This window comes from Nanorana parkeri, unplaced genomic scaffold, assembly GCF_000935625.1.
Source record: "Nanorana parkeri isolate BGI_ZX_2015 unplaced genomic scaffold, ASM93562v1 scaffold1154, whole genome shotgun sequence".
Lineage (NCBI taxonomy): Eukaryota > Metazoa > Chordata > Amphibia > Anura > Dicroglossidae > Nanorana > Nanorana parkeri.
The window spans coordinates 107063-122051 of NW_017307422.1; the positions used below are offsets into that span (position 1 = coordinate 107063).

The following is a 14989-nucleotide window of genomic DNA, read 5'->3' on the forward strand; positions in this document are numbered from 1 at the left end:
AATAAAATTAAAAAAGAAAACTTCATAGTGTTTATAAAAAAAAAAAAAAAGGAAGCAGCTAGGGGTTACCACTTTTTTTTTGTTAGTTGCAGGGAATATTGTTGGGCATCCTAACTAAGTGTTTGCACTATAAAAATAAAAAAAAAATAAAAAACACCTTCCTTAAAACTTTAGGCCTGGGCAAATTTTCCTAAAATCTCAGAATCAGCTCAAAAACATAAAGAGCCTGCAGCCATTAAAGCACTGACCTGTGTCACAGAGCAGAGTGGGCACGGCCAGTGGAAGCTAGTCAAAGTGGGCCTGTACCAGCTCCAGATCCCACACAGCCTGTATCTACACAGCAGAGCATGAAACCTGGGCTTTGTAGCATGTCATCATGCCACTACTAGGGTTTTCACATGCCCCACCTACCAATGTGACCGATTAGGAATTGACAGGACTTCCTGGAAATCAGGAAACTTTTTCCAGCCGCCATGGAGACTGGGATTTGTCAAGCCATTACTAACACCACAGATATTCCAAGCTTTATATATGCAGCTAAGTAAGGGTACGTTTGGATACAAAATGAAAGTCTTCAGAACTATGCATTTCCAATTCTATCATCTCCCGCTTTTTGGAAAAATCATGTCGATTTTTTTGAAACACTAACGCTATCCTCAATCAGACATAAGATTGAGATCTTTAGAACTGTGCAATTATAACTTATTTATTTGTGTTTCTTAGAAAAACGAAGACAGTTTTAGGTAAAGCAGTTCTCACAACAGAAAAAAAAAATATATGAAGGGAATCTTTGTTGGTTTTCCTCTGTAAGACAAAGGACCAGGTGCATTATGCCCTAGTACTCCTGGTAGTGCCCTGGACCTAGTCGTTTTATAGGTAGCTTAGAGAAAGTGTATTTCCACTATTTGTTAAATGTTCCTATTTGCATAGCACACCTCCCAAAAAAGTCTGCTTACATTTGTTATCAAAATCCTATCAAAATCTTGCTTAGCTTCCCCCTTCTATGTACTGTTAAGAAATGGGCTGGGGAGTTATGTTTACCATAAACAACCTGTCTGTACTGGCAGAGCATATTAGTAGAGATGTGCACAATGAATGTCATAACAAAGTGTAAAGATATCAAGGCCTGGGGACGCCCCTGGATAGGCCCCATTCTAACTAGCGAAAGGGGCCGACTGCATGAGTCTCCACTGTTCGCAAATAATCCTACAAGCTGCAGATGATGGTGGTCAGCTGCAGGTAATCACAGCATGGATGATTACTTGCGAGCGGCCTGTGAACAAGCTATAGGTGGTGGCAGCTGTCCCTGGATTACACAGCACCTCACACGTGCAGCAGATTGCATGAGTTTCACAGAAAAATTGGTGAGACTTATATGATCGGCCCCATTCGCAAGTGTGAATGGTGCCTGAAGCAAGTTATTCTGAACAACACAAGCTGCCTGAACAATCCTGTGCGTAATCCTACTCCAAAGAAACTAGAAAGTCAAGAAATATTATTTTACATTTTTAGGTATGCTGTGTGAATGGGAACACATACCAACCATATTGGGGGCTTCCCAAATACGTCTGCAGGCTAAACCATTAGAACTGGGGGGAAAAAAACAGGTTAAATAGCCAATAGTTGACTTAATTAGATATCTGCTTAATGTAAAAGGATCTGCTTTACCTAGAAACCAGTTTCAGCAACTGAATGTGACAAAAGCCATTAGGCTGGAAGCATTCTGTGCTCAGACAAGATTGCCTACAATAAGACACCACACACACATAGCTCCTCCCCAACTTCCCTTTCTGCCAGCTGAATAGAGGAAGCAGATGAATAGAAAGAAAGCTTCTCAATTTAGTAAAAATAAAACAGAAAAGCATTAGCACTTTTGCATACATCAATGAAATGTATACCATCTTGCTGGCATAACCATGCTCTATCAATAAATCTTCATTTACATTCCTTCTCGAGGCTCTATCATTCCACTAAAAACACTTCGTGTCACCCTGTTAAGAGAAGGAGCACAGGGGATGCAAATAGGGTTGCCACCTTTTCTTCCAGCGAAACCCGAACACTCTAGCGACGCATGAAAATGTTTTTGGGAGAATGAGTCGTTGCTTATTCATATGTACATAGCATCACCCATTCATATGTAAATATCACAGTCGAGACTATTTTCAGTGGGGAGCCAGTAGCCCCTATCTTAATTTTGGTTGCCCCTGTCTGCCTGACATCATGTGCCCGGGTTTCAGCTGCCATGAAACCCGGACACAGCATTCAAAACCCGAACTGTCCGGGTGAATCCTGGACAGGTGGCAACCCTAGATGCAAATACTGGCCTAAAATGTATGTTGCTTGGTTGTTTCTGACATTAACAGTTGTTGAATGCCAGACCTGGAACATGCTTTTTGTAAAGGGTCAGAATTATTTGTCTCTATACCTGCCCAAGGTTAGTGACAAAAGGAAGTGCAGAAACCAATGCATATGCGTTACAGCTAGGTCAGAAGCATTTACAGAAGCAATGGCGGCATTATTAAACCCACTGTCTACCAAGAACTTGTATTAGTCTAGAAATTAGAATATGAGGTAACACAAAACACAACAAAATTTATAGTCTACACATTGCCTTATGAAGATTTAGACGACTTAGACCTGTATCTACCAACTTCGTGCAGCTGCTTGACAGAATCACATAGTGTTCGGTGCCCAAGTGGTATGTCAACAATTAAAAAAACAAATGCACATGACCCCCATCTACCATACCAGCATCCAGTTAAGACGTGCTCTTGGTCAAAATATCCACAGGTACACAATTACGCCTATACAAACTGTTCTACCATGCTTTATGAGGTGTCTGAGTAAGTATATTTTTCCTAACAGAAGTTCTATACAGAAATCCTCAGCTCCTCTGTGTTCCAGCTATATTGAGGGTGCAACTTGTGATACATGTCACACAAATTAGGAAACCTTTCCTATAGGAAAAAGAGGCTGCCATTGCCACCTTCTCATTCTGCAAATGCAAGTTGCCTGGCTGTCATGCTAGCTCTTGTTTCCCATATGCCCCACAGACAATGGGTCATCATCCCACGAGACCAAAAAAGCTGCATCACTGGAAGACTATTACCAATTGTCAATGGGCACCTTTAGAGCCTGTGTCAATAGGCTTTTGTTTCTAGAGGTTTATAGGCAGGGCTCGAAAAATGCACTCGTCCGCTCGTCTGTGGCGAGAGGACACCAGTGCTGGACGAGAAGCTTCCCGACCGGCCGTTGTAATTAAACGGCCGGCCGGGAGCTTTACATTTATTTTGTATTAGCAGCAGCCAGTAGCTTCTAGGATGGCTGTAGGGGGAGGTCGGCACGGCCAAAGTAAAGTGTGACCGGCCACAAATGCAGCGCAGCTCTCTCACGCTGCCTGGTGAAGTAAAGTGTGACCGGCCGCAAATGCACCCGCAGCTCTCTCACGCCGCCCGCGGCGAACTGAGGAGCAGGAGAGCTGCCGCCGGCCAGAGGACTGCATTACCCAGCAGTCAGCCTGGCGCAACGGAGGTGTGGCCGTGAGGAGACTGAAGGGGCTTCCGAGGTCCAGACACATGAGGTGTGAGGCCGACAGAGATCCTGCAGGTACTGTGCCGTGTGTGACACTGTCAGCATATCACTTCCCTTCTTCTCCATCACTGCATGATACAGTATAGCTACAGTACAGAAGTGATGGAGAAGGGGAGTGATATACTGATAGTAGTATCTGTGACTGTGTGTGATGCCTGTGTACCCTCCTGCCTCCATAGTACTCCACACTAAAAAAAAATTATTAACCCTTGCACAGCGCGCCCTGATTACTATTTAAACCGGCGGGGGCTGTCACTTGTCCGGCACCGGCGTGACGAGGGGACAAGTTATTTTTAAAGCCCTGTAAATTATAGTAAAAAAAAGTATGTGGGGGGATGCTCAATGGGGACAGTATGGAGTCCATATTGTTCCCATTGAGCATCCCCCCACATACTTTTTTTTACTATAATTTACAGGGCTTTAAAAATAAACTTGTCCCCTCGTCACGCCGATTCCGGACAAGTGACAGCCCTCGCCGGTTTAAATAGTAACCAGGGCGCGCTGTGCAAGGGTTAATTTTTTTTACTGTAGTTCTTTAAAGCACCTCTTTATTGCAGTAAAAATGCTCTTCCAGCCCTTGCACTGCAGCGCCTTGTGCTATCAGAGCTTAGTAACAGCCACAACACTCAGCATCATCACACAGACATATATTGAGGAGCATGGGAGGCGGCATATCTGGTCATCTCAGTTACATTACCAAGAGCAATGGATTTTACTCTTGTGCCTTTTAAAAGCAATAATGCCATGAATAACCCGGCCCTTACTCTTTCAATGCGAGTGCTGCTGTACAAGGGACAACAGGAAGTTACAATAAGAACAGAATACATACTGTCCATTGAGATTATGGCTGGTGGGAAGGTTTGGCAGGGGGCTGTGCATAGCTTCCCCCCCAAAAAAAAAAATCACAGCACCTTGCCTCAATACTCCTCTCAAGAGCCCTCAGCAAATAAGTGTTAGTCCGCAGGAGTGGGTGCTCCTAGGTGGGCTGCATTTTCACTCAGACTGCCCTAGGTAACACCTACATGTGCTGCTGAGCCTCCTACAGCCAGGAAATGAGGCGGACTATATCCGACTTGCTTCAGCTTCTAATCCACATTGTGAGAAGCTTGCAGTGTGCAGTGACATCAGAGAAAGCAATTTCAGTCCAGAAAAGGAGCCTGTACAACTGTACAAGACTGAAGGAAAGGCCGGAGTTCAGCTTTAAGAACCCCTGTTCTGGAGTCACTTTTTTTAGCTGTATGTGTCCCCATAAGGATGATTTCCCTTCACTTCCTGTTCAGTTTTCAGCTGTCTGACAGAACAGAAACAAATTGATATGGTGACCCGGACAGGATTTAAAACCTGAGAAAGGTTCTGACCCTTTCCCGCTTTATTCAAACACTTAAAGGAGAACTATGGGCAGGGCTTGAAAAATCCACTCGTCGTGACTAGAGGACGGTGGAGGCCGACGAGCAGCTTCTCGGCCGGCTGTTGTAATTACACGGCCGGCCGGGAGCTTTACAGTCAAGCGATGGAGCGTCTCTAGAGACGCTCCATCGCTTGTATCAGCAGCAGTCACTGCCGTTGCCGGTCCCGGGATCCGCTGTGTCCGATGCGGCTGGCACCGGCTCTGTGACAGGAGATCAAAGGGAGTTCAGTATACGAACTCCCTTTGATCTCCTCTCAGTCCCCGAATGCAGGAAGTGATGTATATTACATCACTTCCTGCATTCAGTGTCACTCTCCAGCTCTGCTTCATCAGCTTCTCTGGGTGTCCCTAGGTAACATTAGGGGTCTTGGAGACCCCTGATGTCTCCATAAAGAGGACCTGTCATGTAAATTGGCTATCACATAGGGGGCTTCTTAGCCCCCCCATGTAATAGCAATAAAGTTGTGTGTAAAAAAAAAAAGTAATACAAAAATGAAAGAATCATAAAAGAAAAATAAGCATAAAAAAATTAAAAAAGAAAACATTTTTTAAAAGTCCCCGCCCCTCACATACACACGCAGATATGCGTCGGGTGCGCCTACGTGCGAAAACGACGATTGCGCCTATTGTGCCGCACATGTTACATATCGCCACAAACGTCGGAGTGAGAGCAATAATTTTAGAGCCATTATTCACTGATAACACTAAACTGATGAGCAGTAAAAGCATTTTATTCGTCGCCTATGGGCGTTTTTTGGGCGTCGCCTACGGGCACACGCAATTTTAAGGCTTGACATGTTTGGTGTCTATTTACCCGACGTGATCCCGAATTTTATGTTTTACTAAAAATATGGGTAAGAATAAATGTTTTATAACAGAACGAAGGGAAACTTTTTTTTTTACATTTATGGTACTTTTTTCATTATATAGTAAAAGAAAATAACCCCCCGTGGGGTCACAAAAGAAAGCTCTATCTGTCCCCAAAAATGTTTAACATAAATTGCAAGGCTTTAGTCCGGTCATGCTGACTGGTGAAATTTTTGACTGACTGGTAAGACACCGTCAAATTTTTCAAGCCCTGTTTATAGGGATGCAAAACCTGCTTGAAGAAGGTCAAATACAAGTAGGAAGGTCAACTCCAGGTCAATGAATTCTGCACAATCTCAGTAGAGTCTCAAACTGATGCCATCGACACAATGTCCAAATCCCATCCAGGCCCCTACCAGTAGCTCTCAAAGCTGATGCTGGTAGATCACGAAGGGTGTGAATGGCGACCCCTTTATTCCATTTTGGTATATTTATTTTGCTGTGCACACCCGACTACCTATTAGCCTGAGTCTGCTGAGCCAAGCTCCCTGACACCTTTCTGGTGGATACTGGTGGTTGAAGTGCTATGTATTACATCAAAGAATATTAGTTTACACAGCCTGTTGCACTGCACTGTTTGCAAAATACAGCAAGGTGAGCCAGGAGAGAGAGCGGGGAGAGACAGCCAGGGGGGGGGAGAACAAGGAGAGACAGCCAGGGGAGAGAGCAAGGAGAGACAGCCAAGAGAGTGAAGAGAGAGGCAGGAGAGAAAATTAGGAATGACATCCAGGAGAAAGAGCGAGGAAAGACAGCCAGGAGAGATGAGACATCCATGAGGATGAGCAAGGAGAAACAGCGAGGAGAGAGAGAGCGCGATGCTTGGTAGGTAAATCTCATGTAGCTCGTCATTTGAAAAGTAGATCTTAACACAAAAAATTGTGTGCACCCCTGCCCTAGACTATTCAGTAATACTTATGAGTAAAAAGGTTTAGTCCAGCTCAGTTCTAAGATGCTGGAAGGTGTAACATTTCTTCCATAAAAGTCAAGATCTGTGTATGCAAGTGCATCATTGAGGACCGACCAATTTATGTTCTCATCAGCTTTGGCTGGTCTGACCTAAATTAAAGGGACACTAAACCCACAAGTTAAATCTTAAAAATGCATTCAAGTACCCCATTAATGAAAATGTATCCTATTTGTGTATCACTCAGCTGTAGATCCTCACTTCACCTCTGTATTCTTGGACACTGTCCTTCCTTCTGGAGGGTGACTACTAGGGCTGCAGCTAACGATTATTTTTATAATTGATTAGCTGCATTTAAAAAAAACATCTCTCCCTCTGCGAAAAGTCGATCGCTCAGTGATTGAAACACAGACCTCACTTCAGAAACACATAAGACATGGGCCTTATTGTAGAATGCAAGTATGTCATTTTAAATGTAATAGCATTTGCCTGTAAAATATGTCATCAGTGAGGCCTGCTGCAATACACACAGACACGACTCATCTCATGTCTATAGGTACTTTGATTTCAAGATAGATGGTTCAAATAAAAACAAATGCATGGCAGGTAGAGAGAAAAAGGCAATATAAAACTCAAATTGGACAAATTTACGCACAAAGCATGTACCTATTCTTCAGTGCTTTATAACAAAAGAACAACTTCTTGAATACAATGTAGAGGTTATTTAGTCAATTTATGACCCGCTTCATTTAAGAGGCCATTAAGCTGTAAACAAAAAGGAGGATAACAAGATAACAACACTTCAATAGCAGGGAGCAGATTAGATAACCATGTAACTGAGTCTGAGACTTGCCTCCTTGTGGAAAAACGTTTAGTTCAGTTTTACTATAAATACTAACTGAAGTATTGGCTAGAAATATTTATTATGAAAAGGACCAAAAAGGAAAGAATTGGGCAAATGCTCCTCAAGTCTCCTTACAGTCTGTAGTATAGGGAATAGTTCTTTTATCAGAGTGGTCTACAGAGAAATCTTTCTGAAGATTAACGGATTTAAATTTTTTTTTTAAATGTACACTATTGTGACTTACTGTTATAATAAGAATAACTGAACTATCAAGGATAATTTTTCTCTACATTCAGAATCTGAAAATTAAATCAGAAATTGAAATCGTGGGTGGCCCTATCGGCCCCTCCTGACTCAACAAACTTTGCTTGAATAAATGAATGAGACGTATGGAAATGTGTCAGCAAAACAGCAGCTGCGGCCAATCAGCTGCAGTCACCATTTGGGTATTGAAGTAGCTGCTTGAATACAATATAATATAATATACATCAGCAATAGAATCTTTAATCCACACTGCCTGGTGTAGAAGGGGCAATCGAGAGGTTCTCTCTCTTTCAGCCTGTGGGCATCTGATCACAGCTGGCTTTCATGGGACCAGGAGCTAAATCGTTCAACGGGTTCTTTTATTTATATTTAATTCTTTGGAATTACTAAAAGACCTTTGTTATTTGGAATCATTACACCCAACTTTCTTACTTTTAGTTATGAACAAGCACTGAGCATTTTCTATAGAATACAAAAATATAGAATAGATTTTCCACTGGTCAAGATTCCTAGACAATTGCAATTTCACTAGACATGCATCTCAATCTGTGAAAACTCTCTCTTCATGGATCCTTATGACTACAACAGTAAGGCACAAGGGAAAGCTTTAAAAAAAAAAATAGGAGTTATACATGGAAGGATGTACAAGCCAGCGAGAGGAACCAGAGCATGAAGCGGAGGAAGAAGGTATTCATCACACTTGGGAGTGTTTGATACCTGCAGGAGCCTAGGATCAGCAAAGCGGAGAAAAGCAGCCTGAACAAAAGGGGCTATCCAGAAAGATAAATATACAGCATCTATTGAAATGTTTCAACAAAGCTGCTGAAAGCTTTACAAAAAATGCTTTAAAAAATCCTTTATGCACACCCTACTTAGAGCTTTAATATCTAAACTTAAAAACCTGTAAATTATTGCAGCTTACCAGTCATAGGATATGGTGGCTATGTATGTTTTCCTTTCTCTGGCTTTATTATTTCCTTTATAATCCTGTTAACAACACACTACCTGTCCTATGGTGACAGAACCCGTGCATCATACTGTATCTATGGAGCAGCAGCATTGTCTGCCTAGGCTGCTTTCCTGATTTTGACTATAAAACACCTCTTTCTTCCTCCCCTTGTCTCCATTACATGGGGGGGGGGGTTAGATGTGGCTAGACGTTCAGAAAGATACCAGTTAATGCTGATAACATTGTTTGAGATTTTAATTCAGCGCACAGAAAGTATCAAGGACTCAAGATTTTTTGCAAGATCAACAGGTTTTTTTTTTGTATCCACAATATGTAGTTAGTCTGGAAAAAAAAAAAGAGACCTAATGCAGCCACCACTAGTAAGCTGTTGTAGATTACATTGTTGTTCCTGGGTTTAGATATACTTTAAGGGGTCTATTTATCAGTTTCCACCCAAGATTCACCTATTTTCGAATTCATCTTATGTGGGGAAAAGGTGAATCCCAGTTGGAGTAAAAAGGTTTCAGCTGTATAATAGGGTTAAATACTGCAGGGAAACAAAATCATGTACAGGGTCATAATGCAAGTCAAGGTGCCCTGCTCAGAGAGACGTCACTGAAAGTACACTGCACATGACTGTTTTTCAACGAAAGCAAAGCTTACATGCAAAATTAATTCTAAAGCGATAAAAATGCAAATATGATGCATTTAATACAACACAATAGGATCAGGATTTCTTTTCCATTTTTTTAAGTACTAAATGTAGTGTTTTACCTTCTCCTTTAAAGTGACCTTTTAGGATCGAATGAAAAAAACGATCTGCACATTGTAAGGTCTACTGGATGCAAAACTCATGATTCATAGACTCTCAAAACAGAGGGGCAGTGCTTGATTTTCACTTTTTCCTTTTCCAACGCACAGCTCACACTTTTAAACGGAGAACCTCTGCAGAGGCCACATTTTTACAAAACCCAGCACTGTTTTTAGGCCTTTCCACCCCCTCTGTGCCTCTCAAAATAACTTTCATATGTTGTTTGCTGCACCATGGGGCACTAACCATTCACTGTGACAGAAAAGATGTGAAAACAGTCCCTACTCTCTGCCTATGGACATGAACCAACTTATATGCCTTATGATAGAGAGGATAGATACATGTGTTACAATTCATAAGTAATTATTTATGAACTGAATACATAGACACGGGGAAAAGGATCCTTATTGCGATGTAAAACAATCAAAGAAGTTGCAGCAAGTCTTTCATGCATATCATTACCCTGCATCAATATTCATTAAATGTCAAATTGGAAGGGTGGAAGTAAATGAATATTTAAGAAAAAAAAAAAAGTTGGTTGGTTGGTAGGCTTTTTATGGCAGAAACAAAAAAAACTGTGTAAGGGGAGGGGATCAGTTTGGCAGGTACGTGTGCCATAATGTGCGAATATGCTGTGAGGGGCGGGGGGGAAGGTGCATTATGAAACCATTAAAATAGGGCAGTGAACTCCTACACAGAAAATGCAAAACTCTGTAGACCATAGTAACAACAGTAACTTTGATATAGAAAATCTGAAAATGCTAGTTGCCTGTATGTAGGCTGCCACTGAGAACCTCACCTCAACCCTAAAAGATAGATCTGAAGAATTCTCATAGACATAGTTCTAGTGGGAACAATTCTCGCATCAATGCAACCTAAGAAAAAAACCTTGACTCTTCCCGTTATTGTTGCACAGCTACAGGCACTGAATAGGGTTGTCGGTGAACACTCAGGATTAAGGGAAACATCTTGTGACATTGAGCGATACTGGTTTGATATATAGGTGTGTGTACATTAAGAAGAACTCTGGGGGAAATTATTATTAACCCCTGCAATGGGGCTACCCCCACACTGTAAGGGTTAAGTGCTCATTTGTGACTACAGAGGAAAGTTAAAAAAAAGTTACTCACCTGATCATCAGAGCCGGCCTGCTCCTAGACTGGTCCATGGAGCCTCTCTCCCCCTTCACTGCAATAGTCTGAGGTCACTGAGCCACTGTCTATAGGACATGAGGACAATATACCATCGCTGCAGCATAGGAGGAGACAGGCTGAAGGGAGCGCTGTCACAGCCGGCCGGATTCCGAGGATCAGGCGAGTATAACTTTGTTATTTTCAACCCAATACAAAAACAAACACTTACCCTTGCAGTGTGGGGGTAGCCCCACTGCTAGGGTTAATAATGTTCCCTAGCATGTTCTGCTTTAAAATTACTTTTCTATGTCAATTGCTATATAACCATTGCTTTGTGGTAGGAATGGAACAGCCTGTTTGTTGGTGGAATTTGTTAAATAAAAAAAAATAAAAAAATGTAAAAAATAAAACCAGGTGGTTGATACTTTCAATGCCCCATCAACTTAATGGACACATGTTGTCTATAGCAGGCTTAAGGTGGCCATAGACTTTACAACCCTCGCAAGACCTTAGTCTTGCGAGGGTTGTAAAGTAATTTTAAAAATGTACGATCTGACCATCATGGACAGGCAGATCGTACTTGCGATCATCGCAAGCCCGCCCCCCTGAGGGGCGGGCTTTCGATGACCGCAATGCTGAACGGGCAGTGTGCGCACAGCGGCACGTGCAACATTGATCTTCCGATCATGCTAAAAACCAGACGAAAATCGTACGATTCTCGGCTGGTTTTCCAGCGTGCTCCTTAGACAAAAGACCTGCCACAGTACAGTAGAAACGGTCGCACGTCTTCATTCACACTGCACGATTCTCGTACGATCGCGGGATTTCCCGCGATTCTCGTACGAGAATCGTGCAGTGTATGGGCACCTTTAAGGTTTCCTTACATAACATATTATCAAAGAATATAAAATATCTTGAGGGGAATTTATCAAAACTGTAGCAGAGAAAATCTGGAGCAGCTGTGCACGGCAACCAATTAGCATCTTTCGTTCATTTTCAAATTTTAAGTGAACAAACTGAAGAGAGAAGCCGATTGGTTGCAGTGGGCAACTGCTCCAGTTTTGATAAATTCCCCCCCAGGAAATAGGAATATACCTGGGTCAAAGAAAATAATCAAGACTACAGCCATCAATAAACAGACGTGTCTAATGCAACCTTGAATGAATGAAATACCAAGTAAACCTTTCAGGAAATGTCATATTGTTATACAATACTAAAAGAAACTTACATTCAATATTCATTTTCCTGCTAGCTCATAATTTTACAAGATCTAGAGATATTTTAATTGAAGGAAACAGTAGACATATACAATTCTGCTACGGACAGCTGTGTTAACAGTTCCCCTTTAACCAGTTGACATCCGCGGTGTTAAACCCCCTTCCCATCCAGGCCATTTTTCAGTATTCAGCGCTGCGGTACTTTGACTGACATTTATTCCGTCATGCAGCGCTGAAAATTCCAAACATTTCTGACTGGAGCTAATGAACAGGCACAAAATGGATCCATTTATCAGTGCCGTACATTTTTTAGAAAGGAGGAGAAGTTGTGTGATAACTGGCATGGTCTCATTTATTGGTTGAAATTTGATGGTACATTCATATCAAAGAGGACCTGTCTCGTGGCAGCTGTGCCCCAAAAAAAGCCAAGGAAAGGGTCAAGGACTAGGCGCCAGTATTGCCTGTGGTCTCCTGCAGCCGATATTTTCCCATTACTGACTCACTATGTTTTGTAGCCCTCCTTACCATCTTATCTTGAATTGTATTGTGATTGTAATGTCTTCCTTATATTGTAAAGTGCTGTGGAAACTGTTGGTGCTATAGAAATCTTGAATAATAATACTGTGTCTCTGTGTGGAGGCGGCCATCTTGGTAGAGGAGCAGGGCTTTGCTTCCTCTCGGAAAACTTTCCCCTTATTGACGGATGGAAAAAAAATCAAAAAAAAAAAAAAAAAAAAGGGAGATGCAGAAAGCACAAATCCACAGAATTACTAAAGGAGGAGCAGGGAGATCCTTGCACTGAAATGCCTCAGGTACAGATCCTCTCCGGCAAGGAGAACAGTGAGCAGCACAAGAGTAACATCATCAAATCTGACAAAACTAGCAGTCTGAGGAAGTGCACTGCCATTTTTCAGGAGGAATTCAAAGCAAAAAAGTAGAGTTTGAGGCAAAAAATCAACCTATTCCCGACAACAAAATAAATCTTAATTTCTTAAACTCAGGTCCACGTTAAAGCTGAACTCTAGGATAAACAAATATTGTCTAAACAGAAAAGCCATGCATTTTTAGATTGTGGGCCCTCCTTGCCATCAATTGTAATGTCTTCCTTATATTGTAAAGCACTGAATAAACTGTTGGCGCTATATAAATCCTGTATCATAATATTCTTACTTCTTGGTGTGCTCTAAAAATTTCTTCCGATTTGTGCAGTAATCAAATGTGAAACTTTGCCTTTGTGCAGAAGCTGCCTGTAATAAAGACCAGTCACTGCGCGCGCGCGCTCGCTCTCTCTCTCTCTCTCTCTCCTCGTGCAGGGTGACTGGTCTTGTATCCGCCCGTCCTCTAGTGTTCTGCAGATAGCCTGTAGTGGGCAGGGCTTACCAAGTCCCTCCCACAACTCTGCTCAGGCTATGATGTCACCACTATGTTTATGAGGTAAAACCTGGGTGTGACCATGGATTTGGGCACCCAAAGTGGATTTTTATTCTTTGTGGCTATGGATGAATATATTTAAAATGAAAGCTTTTGTGCATGGAGTTCATCCTTAAAGTGCTAACATATTATGTTATTTAAATATTGCATGTTATCAACGCCTTCACACAGGCTGATGTCAGCTATCAATCCCACAAAGAACAATATTACATTTTTAACAATAAAACTTGGAAAATAAAAAAACAAGCTCGCCATCCCCATAGACAAGCCATTTTGATGATATTTACAACTGCTGCAAAACTTCCCTTTCACAATGGTGTTTAATCACTACAAGGCAAGAGTTATCTAGAAGCATCCACTTACTTCAAACTCCACAGAAGTTCCAGTCTTCATGTTCATTGTCAGAAAAAGGTAGACTTCAACAGACTAATTGTAGTAATTGAAGGGTGTTTGGGCTCCTCCTAAAAAAATGACCATGTAGCCCTTGCCTGTGACTGGGGAGGAAGTTGGGGGTTGTCTGAGGAAAGTGAGCTTTTACAGCAGATAATTCTTTACCTTGTTCACCTATATAATCTCTCCCATCGTTCTCCCACCTCCTGCTGTCTTCCAGTCAATGTACAACCTCTGCCTGCTGTTTCCCCTCACTTTGAAGAAGTTGTCCTCCTTTTCAGCGCTCCCCTCTATTCTTTTCTTTCTACACAGCAGAAGAAGGAAGCCGCTTCACTCTCTCAGCAACCCCCTTCTCCCTCCTGCCTTACTTCCTCCCCGTGACGTCACGGCCACAGGTTTCCTCCCACCCTCGCAAAGGCGTCTCCTCTAGCCCCAAGCCTTGAGTCATCCAGAACCATAGAGAAGGAAGAACCGGGCGCCGCACTTACCATCGAGTTTGCGGTCCAGTCCGCCAGTCCTCCAGACCGAAGAGAGCTTGTGATAGAGCGTCTGCTATTTCCGTTTCTCTGACGTTCTGATTTTGTGTTTGTAATTGAAGAGATGGCGGGAGAGGGTGAAGGAATGGCAGAGACAGGGTGAGTGTGGTGTTTTGTAGGATAATTTTTTTTTTTTTTTTTTAAACAAACTAAGTTTGAGGTTGATGTGACCACAGGTTCACTTCCTGAGTTTTTAGTTTGCCTTTTTCAACAGAAAATCAGTCACCAGACGTTTGAAAATGCAACCCCAGAGTGTAAGTTTTTTAAAACTTGCATTGGTCTAGCTTGGCTTGTTGAAAGTATCCATATCTGATACAGTGAAATCACTGGAGTAGTCCATGCTACAGCTAGTAATAGCTTTGATCTTCTGGGTGGAGGTGTGATCTGCAAGGTGGAGATTGTGATGTTATCTGCTCCACCTTTTCCAATCAGAGAATGTACTGTATTCATTGAAGAAAGAAAAATACAAGGCATTCTCTGCATGACAGGGGTGCTTAGCCAGCGACTCCTTCAGTATGAAGAGGGTAAACCACTGGAGCCACAGCTGGAAGAACATGGCTATCACTGTATGCAGAGTGGACTACTGCAATGATTTGTCTGCATCCCCAGTAGCCCTTCGGATGTCGGTTAAGAATACTTGCATG

General features: G+C 42.3%; 1 protein-coding gene across 1 annotated transcript in view; it reads left to right on the forward strand.

The window, feature by feature from the left end:
• Positions 1–14231: 14231 nt before the first annotated feature.
• Positions 14232–14989, forward strand: part of HAUS8 (HAUS augmin like complex subunit 8) — a 38072-nt gene continuing 37314 nt past the window's right edge. Inside the window, exon 1 of the mRNA XM_018568207.1 lies at positions 14232–14444. Coding sequence (XP_018423709.1) covers positions 14410–14444 — 35 coding nt within the window. The 5' untranslated portion in view covers positions 14232–14409. The remainder of the gene's footprint in view (positions 14445–14989) is intronic.